The 15,819-nt window shown below is 44.8% G+C and overlaps 1 protein-coding gene across 1 annotated transcript in view; it reads left to right on the top strand.

Annotated features, from left to right (window-relative positions):
- The window catches only part of LOC143116995 (uncharacterized), a 111,299-nt gene extending 96,914 nt beyond the window's left edge, over positions 1-14,385 (top strand). The window contains exon 5 of the mRNA XM_076278421.1: positions 10,530-14,385. Coding sequence (XP_076134536.1) covers positions 10,530-10,773 — 244 coding nt within the window. The 3' untranslated portion in view covers positions 10,774-14,385. The remainder of the gene's footprint in view (positions 1-10,529) is intronic.
- Positions 14,386-15,819: the final 1,434 nt, after the last annotated feature.

Raw genomic sequence — 15,819 nt, 5'->3', positions numbered from 1 at the left:
ACACACACACACACACACACACACACATGTACACACTCACAAACACAGGCAGCAGAGCTGAAAGAGGCTAAGGGTGTGATGACATTGGATTATTCATTGTCTGTGGCACAAACTTAATTGACAGCAGAAACGGCAACGCTGGCGACATCTCTGCATGGACGCAGGACAGAGCAGAGAGTGTAAGCCCGAGAGCGAAAGAGGGGAGCTGAAATAGAATGGCTGCACTCTTCCACTCAATGGCTTTCCCACAACCCTCCATCTTCACATAAGACGTGGGCCTTTTTAAATGCAAAGTCCTCACAAAACCATACACTGCAAATCTCAGACATGAGTCAGTGTTTATAGCAGGAGTGACAAAAATAGACAGCAAGAAGGACAAAAAATCTCAGAACAGATGTCTGCGAAAAGGCTTAATTGTTGTTCAGTGCCGCTATTGTAAATGTGTTAAATTATAAGCCACAGCCTGTTCTCTAGTTCATATCTGTGTATTCATGTTGTTGTTTTCATTTGTGTATAACATATGTTCAGGTCCATATTCTGTATGTAGGCTATACGTTTGTGTGCCTCTATGTATATATGTATGTACGTACATATGGATGTATGTATGTATTCATGCTGGCATGTGTTAAACACATGGACAGTCGTGTGTGTGTGTGTGTGTGTGTGTGTGTGTGTGTGTGTGTGTGTGCGTGTGTGTCTCTGCCTGCCCTAAGCCGAGTGCATCCGCCTGAGTGCTGTTTGATACATTACACCCCAGGCACAGTCTATGCAAATCAGGCCCAGACAATTGCAGCGTGTTTGCATAACATATTCCTCCTCTTATTGATTGCAGGGGAGTTATCTATCCAGTGGAGCCCCCAAAAAAGCCCTGATATCTCTTTCTCTCTCAAGCACCTCTCGAATCACATGAATCATACGGAGAGCATGAGATATTATTACCTCTATCTTGGTGAAATATGACTGTTTGTTCCAGAGGTTCAGCACTGCTGGCTTTAAGGCCTGGGAGTCCCCCCCACCCACATCCCCCAGCCCATCACCACTCACCCCCCCCCCCCCCCCCAAATCCATTCCACCTGTTCCTGGTCACGGGGAATTTCAATGGAAACGAGGCCTAACCTTCAACGCATCATAGCACCCAGTGGATAACCATCAGTGCAGCCAGCTTAGCTTTCCACAAGGGAAAAAGAGGGCACTTGGGAGAGCTTCTTTGGAGAGAGCTGGGTAGTCACACACAGCATTTTTGCTCAAACAGATGAGCTGAAAATGTGTGAAGTTAATCATATTCTTTTGGCTACATTGCTGTAATGGAGGACAGCGATAATAGCAGGTTACATTACTGACGCTCCGGTGATTTGGCCGTCCAATTACACTGACCACGCAGGCTTCCAGCGGCCAATCAGGCAGTGAAGTGATGCCTTTGTCACCTGTCAAACATGCTGGGTATTTAATAGAGATGTCCGCTTGAATGTTTCCATTGACAATGATAGGTCGGGTTTTCCCCTCCACACAAAGCAATTTGTCTGTGGTCTTGCCCCAGCTCATTTCGTTCAGTTCAGTGTGTGTGTGTGTCTGTGTGTGTGTGTGTGTGTGTGTGTTTGTGTGGTGCCTGTGGTGGCACAGGAATGGATTTGCCCCCTGGTGCCCCTGTGCAGCCCGGGGTGTGCCAGCCTCCTGCTGCCCGCTGTCAGGGTGCGTCTTAGTCAGCCACCGACCCTCAGGGAGGAGGCCCCTTGGTGGGAGAAGGGTGGTCTCTGGGCCTGCCTGACATCCTAACCTTTTGCAAAAAAATGCTCGGAGACAAGCGTTTAGAAAAACAAAAGCCCACCAGCCTCCCTACACGCCCCACGCAACCTGACCTTTCGCTGCCGGTGCTATTGTGGCGGCTCCGTCGTCAGGGAGACAAATAAATAAATAAAGTGAAAACAGGAGAATGGATTCATTTATTTATTTGGAAGTGCTACTAATTGGGGTTAGTGTGGTACAGAGCTTGTGATTTTACACCCTCATACCGTTCGTTCTCGGCATGAGAGTGGGGACCGGCCTGTAGAGTGATAAAGAGTGAAAAAGAGATATGTAAAATAAATAAAGAATTCTACTTCTATCAAACCAAGTGTCAAACACTATTTGTTTACATTACTGTCAGAGATTTTAACCAAGGCATACTGCTGTATGTATATTGTGTATTGTACATCGATAGCATAATATGGTCCAAGAGATGAAGATAAATGCAAAAGGAACATAAAACAAACACTGTCAAATAAATGGCATCTGCCCTACGCTGCAAAGTGGTCTCTTATGTAATGGAACTATAGGAATTCTATGTAATCAGTATAGGACACTGAAAGCTGAAACAGCTTTGTTTTCTTTCAGATAAAAATTGATACATCTTGAGCACAATGTTAAGAGTGATTTGAAGATAAAGTGTTTTTAATCAAGCCGTCTTAGCAGGTTATCTCTTCCTAAGCATCACGGACAGGTCAAGTGACTGGTTCATTATGTCAAGAATTCCCAGGCACAGTTCAGCCTTTGATAACCCTCATTTGCATCGTCTCTCTATCTTTGAGAGACGATGGCTTATCTGCTTAAACCCCTTTTCTTCTATTGTTTTTAGCCCCAGCATCATCTCCACTGTAAAGGCAAACAACCAGAGAATGATGGCTGAACAGGACTGTTTGAAGCTTTTGTCACAGGCCAAGGTCCTGGTTTGCTCTGCCCTGGGGTGCGGGGTCAGCGAGAGATTGGGGGGGGTGTCAGGGTTGTTCCAGTTCATCCCTGCCGCCTTTAGTCCTGCTGCACCACACCTTCTGGCACAGTGACAGCAGACAGCCACGGGGCCGACACACTGTCCTCGTTTCTGTCAAGGGAGGCCTGAGCCCCGGCGCGTCTGCTCTCCGTCCGCAGCACACGCCGCTCTTTGACAGCACTGTGATTGGAGAGAACGCCAGGCTTTGATGTCTGATTTAGGGATTTTTCAGAGGAACGGATCTGACTGTAAAGCAAACTGATTTGCTTTTGTGCACTGCGCAAGCCAGAGATGTTATGGCTGCAGGGCAAACTGCTGGTTTGCAATAAAACGGGTGGCCCAGGCCCAATTTGCATTAGCCTCAGGTGTGATACAGGTAAAGAGTGTGTGATCTCTTATCAGAATGCAAATCACCTCTTAAGTGGTAGGCACCACAGGACACAAGTGTTGATTATCTGCCTGAGCTCCTCTGATGTGGGGCGTCACTTTGGTAGAGGCCATGTTTTATTTATACAATGTGTTTGTTAAATGGGAAAAAAAGGAATGTATTGGACAAAATATGGATGTGTTTCACAAAAAAGAAAAATATATGAATGTTGAGGAATACTATATTTTGTATTTAATTCAGAAAATTACAGTCATTATTTTGTTTTTCGTTTTTTTTTTGTCTGCCGAATTAAAAGGAACAAACAAAATACCACTGTTCAAAACATATTCTCACAAATAAGGCTGAGCTGAATTGGATTTGACATCACTTTCTGTGCACAAAGCACTTTTGACAAAGTGAAGTCATTCCATATTCATTGTGTTGTTGCAGCAGATTGCTGTTGACTGCAGAGACCCTTCGACTGCATTCATGGCTCACTCAGTTCTGCATGCACTCAGCGTTTCATAATAGTGGTAGCATGATTACAGGACGCAAAACAACATTAAGACAAATGTGTGCGGTTCGGCCTGCTTGGCAGTTATCGATGGCAACTGGATGCCCAAAAAGTCTGTCAAGTCTGGCGCCAAACCGAGTGGAGTAGCAGCAGACTGCTGCCACAGGTCGTTTTCGTCTCGCCGACCTGACTGTAAGTCACATGACATTTGTCGGTGCTATGCCACCTTCACATCCACAAAAAGCCCCTTAGTGTCACATAGTGTCATCCCCTTTCCTCCTCCCTCCCCTCCCTCTCCGACCCCTCATCTGCCATCAGGTTGAGGGAGGAGGATCCAAAGACTCTGTCTGCCCCGGCTGGGTCGTAGCTCGGCGTTGTGTGCTCTCGTACGCCCGTCGTCGCCTGGAGCTCCAAGACTCTCATTATGCCGCATGAGATTTATTAAAATAGATTAAGGAATTGTTAATTAAGTCATTAATTACATTATTTAAGCAGCATTGACAGATAAGGCAGCATGCAGGGTGGGGATGGGGGGAGGGTATGAAGCAGTGAAAGCATGGGGGGATAGTGGGGGGGGGGGGGATCTGGTGAGAGGTGTCAGGATTGTGCCGGAATGTCTTAAGAGGATTTTGAATGGTGATGAGGCACTTCGGAGTGTGCCCAACCAGAAAAGCCCAAGCACTAAAACATGCTCATACAGTACAAACCATGCAATACGTGACAGACATTGTCTTCTCTTCCTATCCTCTCCCCTCAGCACTAATGTATTAATAATACATAAATACATTAATCAATACCTCTGTAGCCGAAGTGCAGCTGAGGGTCCAGGAACAGATCTGGCCCTGGTCCGGTGCTGGCTCCCCAGACAGCAAAATATATTTGGGCCAGATTTGGTCCAGATCTTCATTAGCATTTGGCGCAGATCCTCTAAACGGACCTGCCCCGGGGTCATTTCTTCCAACGGGCCAATACCGGAACAGGTTGGATTTACGGATCAGAGACAGATCTGGGCCAGAACTGGCCCAGTACAGTTAATATTGCCATGGCATTTGGTGCGGATCTGGTCCAGACTCATATTCTACATCTGGGGCTCATCTGGCCCTGGTCTGTGATTCATTTAAGCTATCAGACAATTAAGACCCACACAATTTGTAATTTTCAAAATAGTTTTTTATTTTAAAAAGGCAAAAGAGAACACTGTGTCCGCTAGCCTGAGCTTAGGCCTAGGCTTACAACATAACAGAAACCAATATGTAAAATATAAGGCTTAGGCTATGTTGATAAACAAACTCCGCTAAACGCACTGAAAGAAAATGTCATGTTAACATAGTCCGTTGCATCTAACCGGCTGATGTCCCGATGATGATGACGACGGCGCTCAGCTGTGTCGCAGGAAGATTACTGGCAGTCTGGGGAGCACTGAAAGCACAGAACAGTTGGGCGATCCTGCAGATCAGCAGGTCGGTGGACTTTGACAGCGACAGTTTGTTGTTTCGTGAGAGTTCTTCGACGTTAGCTAGGCTACTCAATCCAGACTGCAGGGCAGGCTGCTATCATGGCAGCTCGCAGGTCAGCAGCAGTTCCTTGGTCGCGGCAGCGGCAGATCTCTCGCAGAGGCTAGTAGCTGTCCTGAGAAATATTTTCGAGCAGACGGTGAATAGCAGCGCCGTTCACGGATGGATGTCAGAGGACCAGGGCAAAAACTAGCCCAATGGACTAACGTTAAAGTTAGGCATCAACCTGCGATTCTTCCTCACTGCTCGTGTGAGACGTACAAAAAGCACACAAAGCAAAGAAACAAAGAGTAAATATTAGATTCAACATCCAAAGATTATTTATTTTATAACAGTAACGTTATAGTATGCCAACAACGCATTGCATCCCAAACCGGATAAACTGGAGGACAGCGACAATTCTTGTGGACCTTCGACAAAGGCTTTACAGCCAAGTTTTCCCAATCTAAAGCCATTTTAAACAGGCTTAAAAAACGCTGGCCGTCTAAAGCTACCTGCAGTGCTACTAGCAGCAAGGCAAGCGACAGACAAATGGCTACGAATTTGCAGCTAACACACAATGGACACGATATTAAGCGATTTTGGTGAATAATAAGCAAAGCTCACCAATTTAGCCTTAAAGCTCATGTTCACATACTTGTGGATGCATGTTTAAAAGAACCTAGACTACAAGCTAACCGTAGCTACTACCCAGCTTGTCTGGCACGTTTCAGGTTGTCAGAATTTCAGAGTAAACTAAGTTTGTAAACTTTCATGTTTAATACAGAACAGGCCTAAATATTTAGCAGACTAAAATGACATGAACACCAGTTTACATTTAAAATGATACTTGTATAATGTACTTACCAATAATCACAAAGACGGTGCAGCCTGTCTTCCACTCTGCATAATCACATAACGTAGTTGCAGTTGCTGGCTTATGTGGGGGAAAAGTGTTCCGTTAGTTGTGGCGCGTCAGGTCTGCGCAGCTCCTGAGGATCTGGCCCACACCCGCCGGGCGGACTCAATTCAGTTGTGGCGCGTCTGGTCTGCGAAGCTGCCCCGGATAGGCGCCGCACCCGCTGGATGGACTGTCACAGTCAGAAGCTACAGACAAGTCTGGCGCAAAGTTGGTGCAGATCTGCATAGTGAGTGCGACTGCTGCGCGAATCTGCCGATTCAAAAACGGATCTGGCACAGATGTAAATGCTGTCTGGGTCACCAGATCATGGTCTCCACAGCGGCCTGCTGCTGGGGACATACAGTCAGAAATCTCACCAGCAGGCAGACAATCCAATAATGCATTTAACACTTGGACCAAGGCTTTTCAATTAAATCGTAATTCTGGGCATATTAAATAATTAAGACACAGTATTGGTTTGCGGCTCTTTTCAAGGATCATACCTTTGATTTACTCTACAGTGACTAGGAGACGTTTATGCATTGTTCAAGTGTATCCGTTTCCATATTTAATGACCTTGACTCTCTGTTGCACATGTATTGACACATAGAACTGATACATAAAGCACAGACAACTAGGCCAGATTGTGCTCTAGTTCCTCTTTTGCAACTTTAAATCTTTCATTGTGTGAGCATTTGGAGGAAACATTTGGAGTGACATTTGGACGAAGGCCTCAAACCATATTTCCAAGCTGTTTAAAAAGAAAAAAGAGGGCAAAAAAACATGGGAGCGATCTCAAGATGGATTACCACCGAGGTGATCCTGTGAGCTTCCCTTATCTGTTGACAGCTTAGTTACCGTGAAGGACAAGAAATGTGTTTTTCAATTCACTGAGAACGGAGCTTTCTTTGTCCTTCGCAGACCTGCATTAAGGAGCTGGCCGATCGTCCTGTGATAAGTGCAAATAACTGGGCCCTGAAATGACTTGAGAGCTATGCCTGATTTGCTCCTCGCCAGTGATTATTTGTCTGAAAAAGTTTCCAGACTGTTTTGTCCCCTGTCCACCCAGAGTTCCTCTCTCTGGGTTTTATCTTTTATCTGTTTCTTGATGATTGGTTCAACTTGGCCACCAAGGCACTGCCATCCAGGGAGTTCTTGGATACCTCGAAACAGCCTTGAAAAACAGGGTTTGATATCAAGAAAGCTTAGTTTGCTTTATTTATCAAAGTTATTGATGTCTATAGATCAGTTTTTTATATGAAGGTCTATAGATGCATTGACATTTCTACTATACTGTTAGCGATAGAGTGATGAAAATAGGGCTTTTAATCCCTGTGTAGTTCATTGCTTTCTACAATCAGAATGCAATCATTCACTGAGGTAAATGCTTATGAAGAGGGAGGACACATACTCCTCTTGAACTTGAGAAAGGCCAATAGGTTATGTATACAGTATATTCACTCACACACACACACACACAAACACACACACACACACATGCGCTGTTACACAAAAGTTATATTATGTAAGTTTCTCAAAGTCATTGAAGTCAATTTGCTGTACATAATTTGTGCTGCGATGGAGGTAAACAAGTTATTCAAGCGATGCTGAAATGCCACTGTTACCTGAGGGCTTACAGCCTCGAAACAACAGTCCTCCATCTTGTCATCTCCACTACTTCAGTGAGGTTGCCGGGCAACCTGGAGTGACCCGACTCTTCATAATCAAGTGGCTCTTGATTGTGCGGCGGTTGACTGTTATGAAATGTGCCCTGGAGAGCACTGTGGTTTTCAGTGCATGCCGCCACGGCAACCAAGTGGGAGCCGAGTGTCCTTGCCCAGGTGAACGGAGTCATGAGATTTGATGACATGGCCATTTGAGAAATTGGTCTAGCGTTTTGAGAGTAGAGTAAATCAGTTAACAAAGCGAATTTGCACAAAGGCATTTACATGAAGGCAGGCAGTTGAAATCACAAAAGCAGTCAGCCAAAATATTTTTTTTTCTTCTCATGCTCTCTGCTTTTTGAGCAGTTTCTTGTTTCTTATCTTTGCAATTAATCAAATAGATTGGTAACTTTGAGGAATGTTCCTTTGTGGGCATCAATTCTACCCAAATGTCATAATGGTAGATTCAAAAACAAAGAGAGGAAGAAGAATATTCACACCTTTCAACTCAAGTCGCTATTTTTGTGAGGTATTCTGCCTTTGTTTTTAATGCAGTTTGACTTAGGTGCCGTTTACACGACGCCGGTTTTTGTGAAACCGGTGCGGTTTTGTTAACGGTTACGCCTTGCGTGTACACGACGCCGGCAGTTTAGGAGACTGAAACCGATAGCTTTTGAAACCGGCTTCCGAAGTGGGAACTTTTGAAACCGCCTGCTAACTTTCGCCATGTAGATGCCTGTAGGTGCGAAGCATGGTGCGAAGCCGGCAACTTTATGACGACATAGCCCCACCTCTCAACTCAGCCAAGGCACTCGACCTGACATGCTGCTTGTCAAAACAAACCAAACCATTTATTTATCATATTAAAATGTTTTTCTTTCCCCTGTCATGATTTATGTGCACAATGTAGCCTATCAGCCTTTAGTGGCTAAGTTAGAAGCACACGTTAGCTTAACTCAGTTAAACATTAGCTTACTGCATGTTAGTGTTTTCTCCAGTGGTGCTCAGACCTAATGCAATGCGTAGGCTAAGCATTTGAAATTTCACATAGCAGTCACATTCCCTGAAAATTAACTTTATTAGTTTAACAGTTGAATTGAAAACCAAATTGTCTGTAGTCTCCTTATTTCATGCGACTGCTTAACCAGAGCCCTTATTAGACATTCTCTGGCTTAACAAACTGTTTCAACAATGTTTTCTTCTACACGATTCACGCGAAATTATCGTGAAGCTTCTGCACAGCCGCGCCATCGACTGGTCTGGCATATGCACTACAGCACATTTAGCTGGTTACACCTCTGTGTGTACACCATAGACTGTGTACACGCGAGGTTTTTTCTTGCCGGTGTTGTTAAAGGTGTGAAAGCGGTAAGAGAAAATTCACCCGGCGGTTTCGTGTAAACGCCCCCTTAGTTTAAGAAGAGAATGTCTTATGTAGAGCTTTAGTGAGAATTTATAAGTTCTCTCCTCTTGACAAGTTTAATCACACTTCATAAATAAAGGCATTGGGAAAATGATTCATGTTTCATTCCAAAGGTGGTTTCATCTGATTAGATTACTCTGGGCTGTCACCTTTTTGTAACCACACATTCTTTCTGAAAATACATTACATGCCTCAGTTAATACTCAACCAATTAAATGTGTAAAAAAAATAGGAGTGGTGCTTGCCGTTTTGAACTGTCAAACTCCAATAATTAAAAGCACTTATGTAACACACTTCAGTCCAAGTAAGTAAAAACTGAAGTACACTTCACCAAAGTCCAGAATCAAACCAATAACCCTTGAAAGGTAAAATAGGCAAACACCATGCTTAACAATGCATGCCGTTGGTTTGGGAAATATATTTGCTGCTGCAAAACCATAAATGACTGCTTCACTCTGGCTCTACTCAGCAAGGGGTGCTGACATCTCAGATGAAAGCTTTATTGGCTGGGGAGTCTCTGTGATAAAAATGATTAAATATAAACTGATTAGTTTCAGAGTTTTGTGGCACAAGGCACTTATCTATGTATAATAAAGATATCACTTAATATGTAATTACTTACTCTGCATTTGTATTGATACATAACAATTTAGGATAATGCACATGACAAATTATCTCTATCATTGTGTCTAATGATTATACTTACTTGTGTGAGGAGAAATCCCAGTGCATGTGCTTTTGGACATTAAAGTTTAAAGATAAATATATACCTTGAAGCGGAGGTCAGATCTCTAGAAAAGCAGCATACAAAAGCAAAGGAAAATTCAAGCTTTTGATAATGCATAAGAATGACAATAATCGCTATATTTGGGAGTGCCACCTTACCATTAGTGAACCCTAGGTGATTCATAATGGATAATACCACAGAGAGCGGAAGGCTATCAATCACTGCAAGATGACTACAAGAATGTAAGTGTATACTTTTGCATGTTATATATGTAAGTGTATATATACACTTACATATATAACTGATTGGATTTTCAATTGGTTGCAAAGAATACATTTGATGAAACTGTTACATAGGCCATGAATATTGTAAATAGACTTCCTGTGTATATTCAAAGGAATACAGCTCTAATGTGGTTCACATTGTATGACAAGGTCCCAAGGGTCTAGGTCTCAGCATATGATTTTGCATATGTTGATGTGAAAAAAATGTCTGATGACATTGAATTATTTTATTGTCCCCATAACAGCAATAATCTCAATATGTTTGTAATTCCTTCATCAAACCTTAAAAAGACATTTGGCAAATAATTCAGCAAACACCATGATACTACAAAATGCATGTTCTGATGTTCTCATGACATGATTTCATACATGTGAGTTCTCACAACCGGTTTCCCCCCTTCCTGTCTCCACAGGTGCGTGGCGAGCTGCCTGGGCCGCCGCTACCGGCAGGCGCAACGCTCGGCGTTCAGCCTGCTGCCGCGGCCGGTGGAGAGGGAGGAGGGGGAGCAGGAGGAGAAGAAGAGCGACGTGGACCGCTCTGCTCCGTGGTGGGGCGGAGTGACCGAAGCCACAGCCGTTGCTCAAGGCTCCCGCACGCCAGAGGGCAAACAGGAGGAGGCCCACGCCAGAGCAGCCGGGTTAGGCCTGAAGCTGTGAGAGGGCTTCAGGAGGGTGGAGGAGGAGGTGAAGGGTGGGCTGGGGTGGGGGTGGGGGGGGGTGAATGGAGGTGGCAGGAGAAGTCCATTGCCCATCGCCATGGCCACCCTGGACGAAAAGGAAATAGCCCAGCAGCAAAGCAGCGTGGGGGACATGGGTGGGAGGGGTGCGAGGAAAACAGATTGAGTCTCAGTGACTCATTTAGCTTCTGGATCACACAGACCCGCACCCCTGCTGGCCATTCTGGCCATGTGTCAGTGGAACAGACATGTTGGAAAGAGGGCTGGGGGTTTTAGTGTGAGTGTGTGCGTGTGCGTGTGCGTGTGCGTGTGTGTGTGTGTGTGTACTGTGGGTTTGAAGGTTAAGGAGTAATAATAAGACTCAGGTGTTGAGCCTATGATGTACTTTTTGATTAACTGAGCTCATGGAAATTTGACAAGTGTTTCCATGATGTACACTTAATGCTCACTCAATGACATCCTCAAACTTAGTCAGTGCACAACTTATTCTCTTTTAAGTCACTTTGGATAAAAGCATCTGCCAAATGGGTAAATGGACAGCTCATGTAAATATAAAAATGCACATTTCAATTCAAACTATAATCAGAACACACAGTACAGCCCTAATCCATTTCAGTATTTTATATTTTCTACTTTTATATTCTGACATGATATGTAAAATAAATGTGTTTTTATTTTTATTTCTTGCTTTAATGCAAATATTTAACCCAGTTATATTATGCACTTGTCACTTTTTCTTTGTAAGTCATGAATATTTTTTTTTTGCACAGTGTGTTTCTTGGACTTTGCTTGGCCAGGTTTCTCTTGCAGTAGATGCATCAGTATGGTGGCCCTAAAGTACCTTGCAAAATTTACATTTCAAAAAACAAAATTGCAAATAGCAATACCATGATGAAGAGAGGATAATATGTTTTACTTTTAGTAAATTTACCATGTTCTGGTCACTACAGGATTAACATGTGTCATTTATTGTTCCTCGTAAGTGCAGTGGAGGTTCATAGTTGAGTTTGGAATCAGTAACCCAACACATCAGCAAGTCCCATTTCTAAGTAGACAATTCACAAACAACTGTAAAACAACTTTTCAGTGAAGTCTGATTCTACCAGCTCTTACCTGACAGCTGCTTAATTAGCCTGCATGCTTATGTTCAAGAGCTGCCTGTTCCTCTTACCTGTGCAATTACCCACTGAAGCCAAAAGGTCACTCTGCCTGTTTATCGGCAGTGGTGTGTGGTGTGGCAGAGGAACAACTGGATTAAGATTTCAAGATGGCTAGACATTGAGCCTTACACAGTCTTATAATCATATGAAGGTTGTTTACATACTGCTAGCAACCTAACTACATGTTGAGGCAATACCAAGTGTGTCCATGAACTCAAGCTTGGTAATGGTCTCTGAGGCATAAGTGTTTTTTTCTTGTGTTTACTTATTATACTTATACTCTAAGTACCACTTATTAGAAAGCCCTTGGGAGAGGTGATGGCCAATAACACAACAGTTGTGTTTCCGTTTCTATGCCAAACCCCATTACAGTGTTAGCAAGAGCAAGAGAGAGTGAGTGAGGTAGAGAGAGGGAGAGAAATGGAGAGGTGTGTGAATGGGCAGGGGACTAATATAAGAGAAGGTCATTAAACAGATTGGAATGTAGCCTGAATAGAATTTGCAAATGAAAACCCTGATAGGAGCAAATGGAGGTAACAGGTGAGAGAGCCTCCACTCTGAGTTCGGCATGGCCTCTGAAAGCATCCCCGCTGTCTGTGTGTGACAAAGGGAACAATAACAGCCCTGATTTTTTTGTCTTTTAATGCTCCTGTGACAAGCACTTCTCTACCTCTCTCTGTCTCCTTTTCTTTTCTCCTCCCTCGTCTGAAGTAGTTCACTGATGGTTCCTGTGTTCTCTCCCAGAGCTCTCCTCCTGTTTGTCTCTGACAACAAGCTCTGGCGATGCCTCTCAGTTCTCCCTGTTCAGATGAGAACTCAGCCTTGTTGTCACATGTGCTCCCCAACCGAATTCCCTCTATGTAAAACCACATGGGAATGCTACCCCAACTCTCAGAACCAAGCATGGTTCCCTTACAGAGATGAAGAGAGATTTATCCAATAACCAAGACCCTCACATAGCCAAAGTTAAGAAATGCCACAGCGAAACATCATTATCATGAACCTCAACAACAGCAGCAGCAGTGGGGAGACAGACCCCCGTTTGACAAAGCCAGTGCCAGTGTGTGGGTGTGGGGGATCGGCTGTAGAGGTGTGTGTGTGTGAGTGTGTGTGTGTGTGTGTGTGTGTGTGGTAGGAGGGCTTAGCTCACGCACAGAGGGCCAGATGGGCATGTTCATGAGTGTGTGAGCGTGGATTACTCCTGCAGCTGCGGCTCCACATGGCACAGCCAGACTGCGGGAGGCAGACACTGGGCACATGGACCAAGACCAGGGGGGTGGGGGAGGAGGTCGAGGCGCAGGACTCTCTCCCAAAGTCCTGCGCCCCCATGCACTGGCACAGATTGGGTCTCAAAAAAAGGGCACATGCCCCCACTATGCGCGCGACACACATGCTTCCGGACTCTTTGGGGCCGAAAGAGCAGCGTTTTGGAATGCTGCTGAGGGGTCGGACGCCAACTCTGAAGGTCTTGTTGAAGCTCTGAAGAGGGGTACTGTGTTTTATGCAACACACCCCCCCAAATCCAACCCGACCCCAGTTAACAGCCCTCTCCCCCTGGCTATGTTTGTGCTGGTCTTTTTTGAAAATGGTAATCTCACCACAGATGTGCAGCGATGCACACATGGTTCGGTGGTAATTGAAGACCAAATTAGATTAGACCATCTCCCAGTGAAAATGTATTTTGAGGTCGAACCTCTGCTTGTTTATTATAATGTCTTCCTCCAGTAGCTCCACTGAAATATTCTCAAGTGTATGCGTTCTTGTCATTTGAATTATGGGAGGCAAATGTCCAAATTATACATTTAGAGTATTTCAACGCAGCAGACAAGAGATGAAATGCAATCATCAGAGGATTTAAGAGGATATGATCCTGATATTTTCCTTTGTCCATGACACGATGAGTTATTATGTTAAAGCTCTCCGATGGGAATTGCCACTCACAACACGTGCAACATACCACTACAGCCCGCTGCGCTGCGCCATGCCTGTGCTACTGATAGGGCTGCATGAAGTGTTTTCGATTTACATGGGGGTCTGAGCGACCAAGCCTTACCTTTTTGGAAATGGAACAAAAATGCTTTCATCGTTTAAAGTCCGGGTCGAGCGTGTAATCTGCTCTTGGCCCGGCCAGGATCAGACATCATAACTAGCTGTTAACCCAACAGATGACAATCTGTCTCGGTGAAGGACAAAGCCACTCTTGTTTCCCCTTTCCCCCTGCGGTCATCCTCCTCCCTATCTATCACTCCTTCCCTCTCTTTGCTCCCAATGATCATGTTTAGCCAAGTACGCAATCACATCTCCAAAACATTTTTTTACACAGATATATGTATTGTGTTTTGTTAATAATATGTGTTAATAATAAATGCTGTGTGTTTCTTTGAAATATGTTTGTTGCTGAGAAACTGAAATAAAGTGTTCATACAGTAGAACCGAGTTTATTAGAGATTCTTTTCCAGTTATGTAATATAATATTATCTGTGGTGACTGTGAATTTCTACAGAGCCTGGCCAACAATACCAAGTTCTATGACCTTACGATCCAAGAATTCACAAAGAAAAAAATTTTGAAATATTTTGCACTTGGTCAGTAATTATAATCCCAATGACCCCGCTGCTCAGCCTCAGTTTCAACAAGGTTTAATTTGCCTCAACTTCAGTATTGCTATTCCCTAATGTCTCAGAGCTTAACCCAACCAAATAAACAACAACAACAACAAAGTCTGACTCCTGCAGTCGTTCCCAGGTCAGTGATCAGTACAGTCATCTGTGTGGGAAGCAGGGCCTGCCTTTTCAACAGTAATGAATTCAGTTCGTTTTCATGAGGTGGTAACGTGCCAAACACCTCTTGTGCTGACCACAGTCCAGGGGAACAGTCCCGCTGCTGCCCCTCATTGTGCACCAGAGCCCCATTCCTTTGAAGCGTCAGCGCCGACTTTGGCAGGGAGCACCCATGTGCCAAATGTCCCGTGACGTCCAGGATTTTTGATCTGCACGCGTTCAGCTACCTGATGAGTAAGATTAGACAAAAGCCAGGATGCCGTTTGCATATTGTGTGAGAAGGCCCGGCATGGCGCCGCGTGCCACTGAGGCACAGACTGTCGACGGGGTCGAGTGGCGGAGAACGGTTTTCAAAAAGTTCAGACAATTTCGGTCTGAAGGAGAAGTGTGCAGACTGTTTTGTGGCTCTTCTCTGATTGTCCCACCAGTCCAAAGCCCTGCTTGCCACACAAACACGGCAGATCAGGAAGCAGAGCTGATCCTTCTGCCATGAGGAAAATGTATCCATGCCATCATAAAGCTGCCACTTCCCGCTCTCTCTCTCTCTTCTCTCCCTCTCTCTCTGCTTAGCAAAAGCACTTATTGTCAGGGTTCTTAGAAAAAATAGGTAGACCCATAACCAGGATCCATTCTGGCAGCGGATGATTTAATGTCCCCCTACTCCTCCTCCTCTCCATCCCCAGTTCTCATCCTCAAAACTAATATCAAAATATTTAGCGTCAGGGTCTGGTGCACTGAAAAGGACCAATCCCTAATCCAAATTGAGCCGGTAATGTGTAGCCCAGACTGTCGAGGCAGGGCGACTTTAATGCACTGAGTTGCTCTAAATGCCTCTATTGTTCCAGGCAGCTGCATCTTTCCCTCGCTTTCTGTGGAAAGCCACAGATGCAGATCCAACCCCCCCCCCCCCCCCCCACCCACCCACCCCATTTTCTGCCAAGGACACAGCATCCAGTGGTGACATGGCAGAGGAACTATCTTCTAGAGCAGCGCCAGGTCCGAAGCCCCACAGGATAGCCTCTCCCTAGGCCCTGCCAGGGACGCTTATATGGATCTTGTGTGCTTGGGGGTTCTTCAATCTGGGAG

Source organism: Alosa pseudoharengus, unplaced genomic scaffold (assembly GCF_046254945.1).
Source record: "Alosa pseudoharengus isolate Yale_2024_CS ecotype anadromous, Long Island Sound unplaced genomic scaffold, YU_APseudo_1.1 YU_APseudo_1.1_scf_11, whole genome shotgun sequence".
Classification (NCBI taxonomy): domain Eukaryota; kingdom Metazoa; phylum Chordata; class Actinopteri; order Clupeiformes; family Clupeidae; genus Alosa; species Alosa pseudoharengus.
Note: the sequence above shows the minus strand (reverse complement) of the source record. Positions and strands in the feature narration are given on the sequence as shown.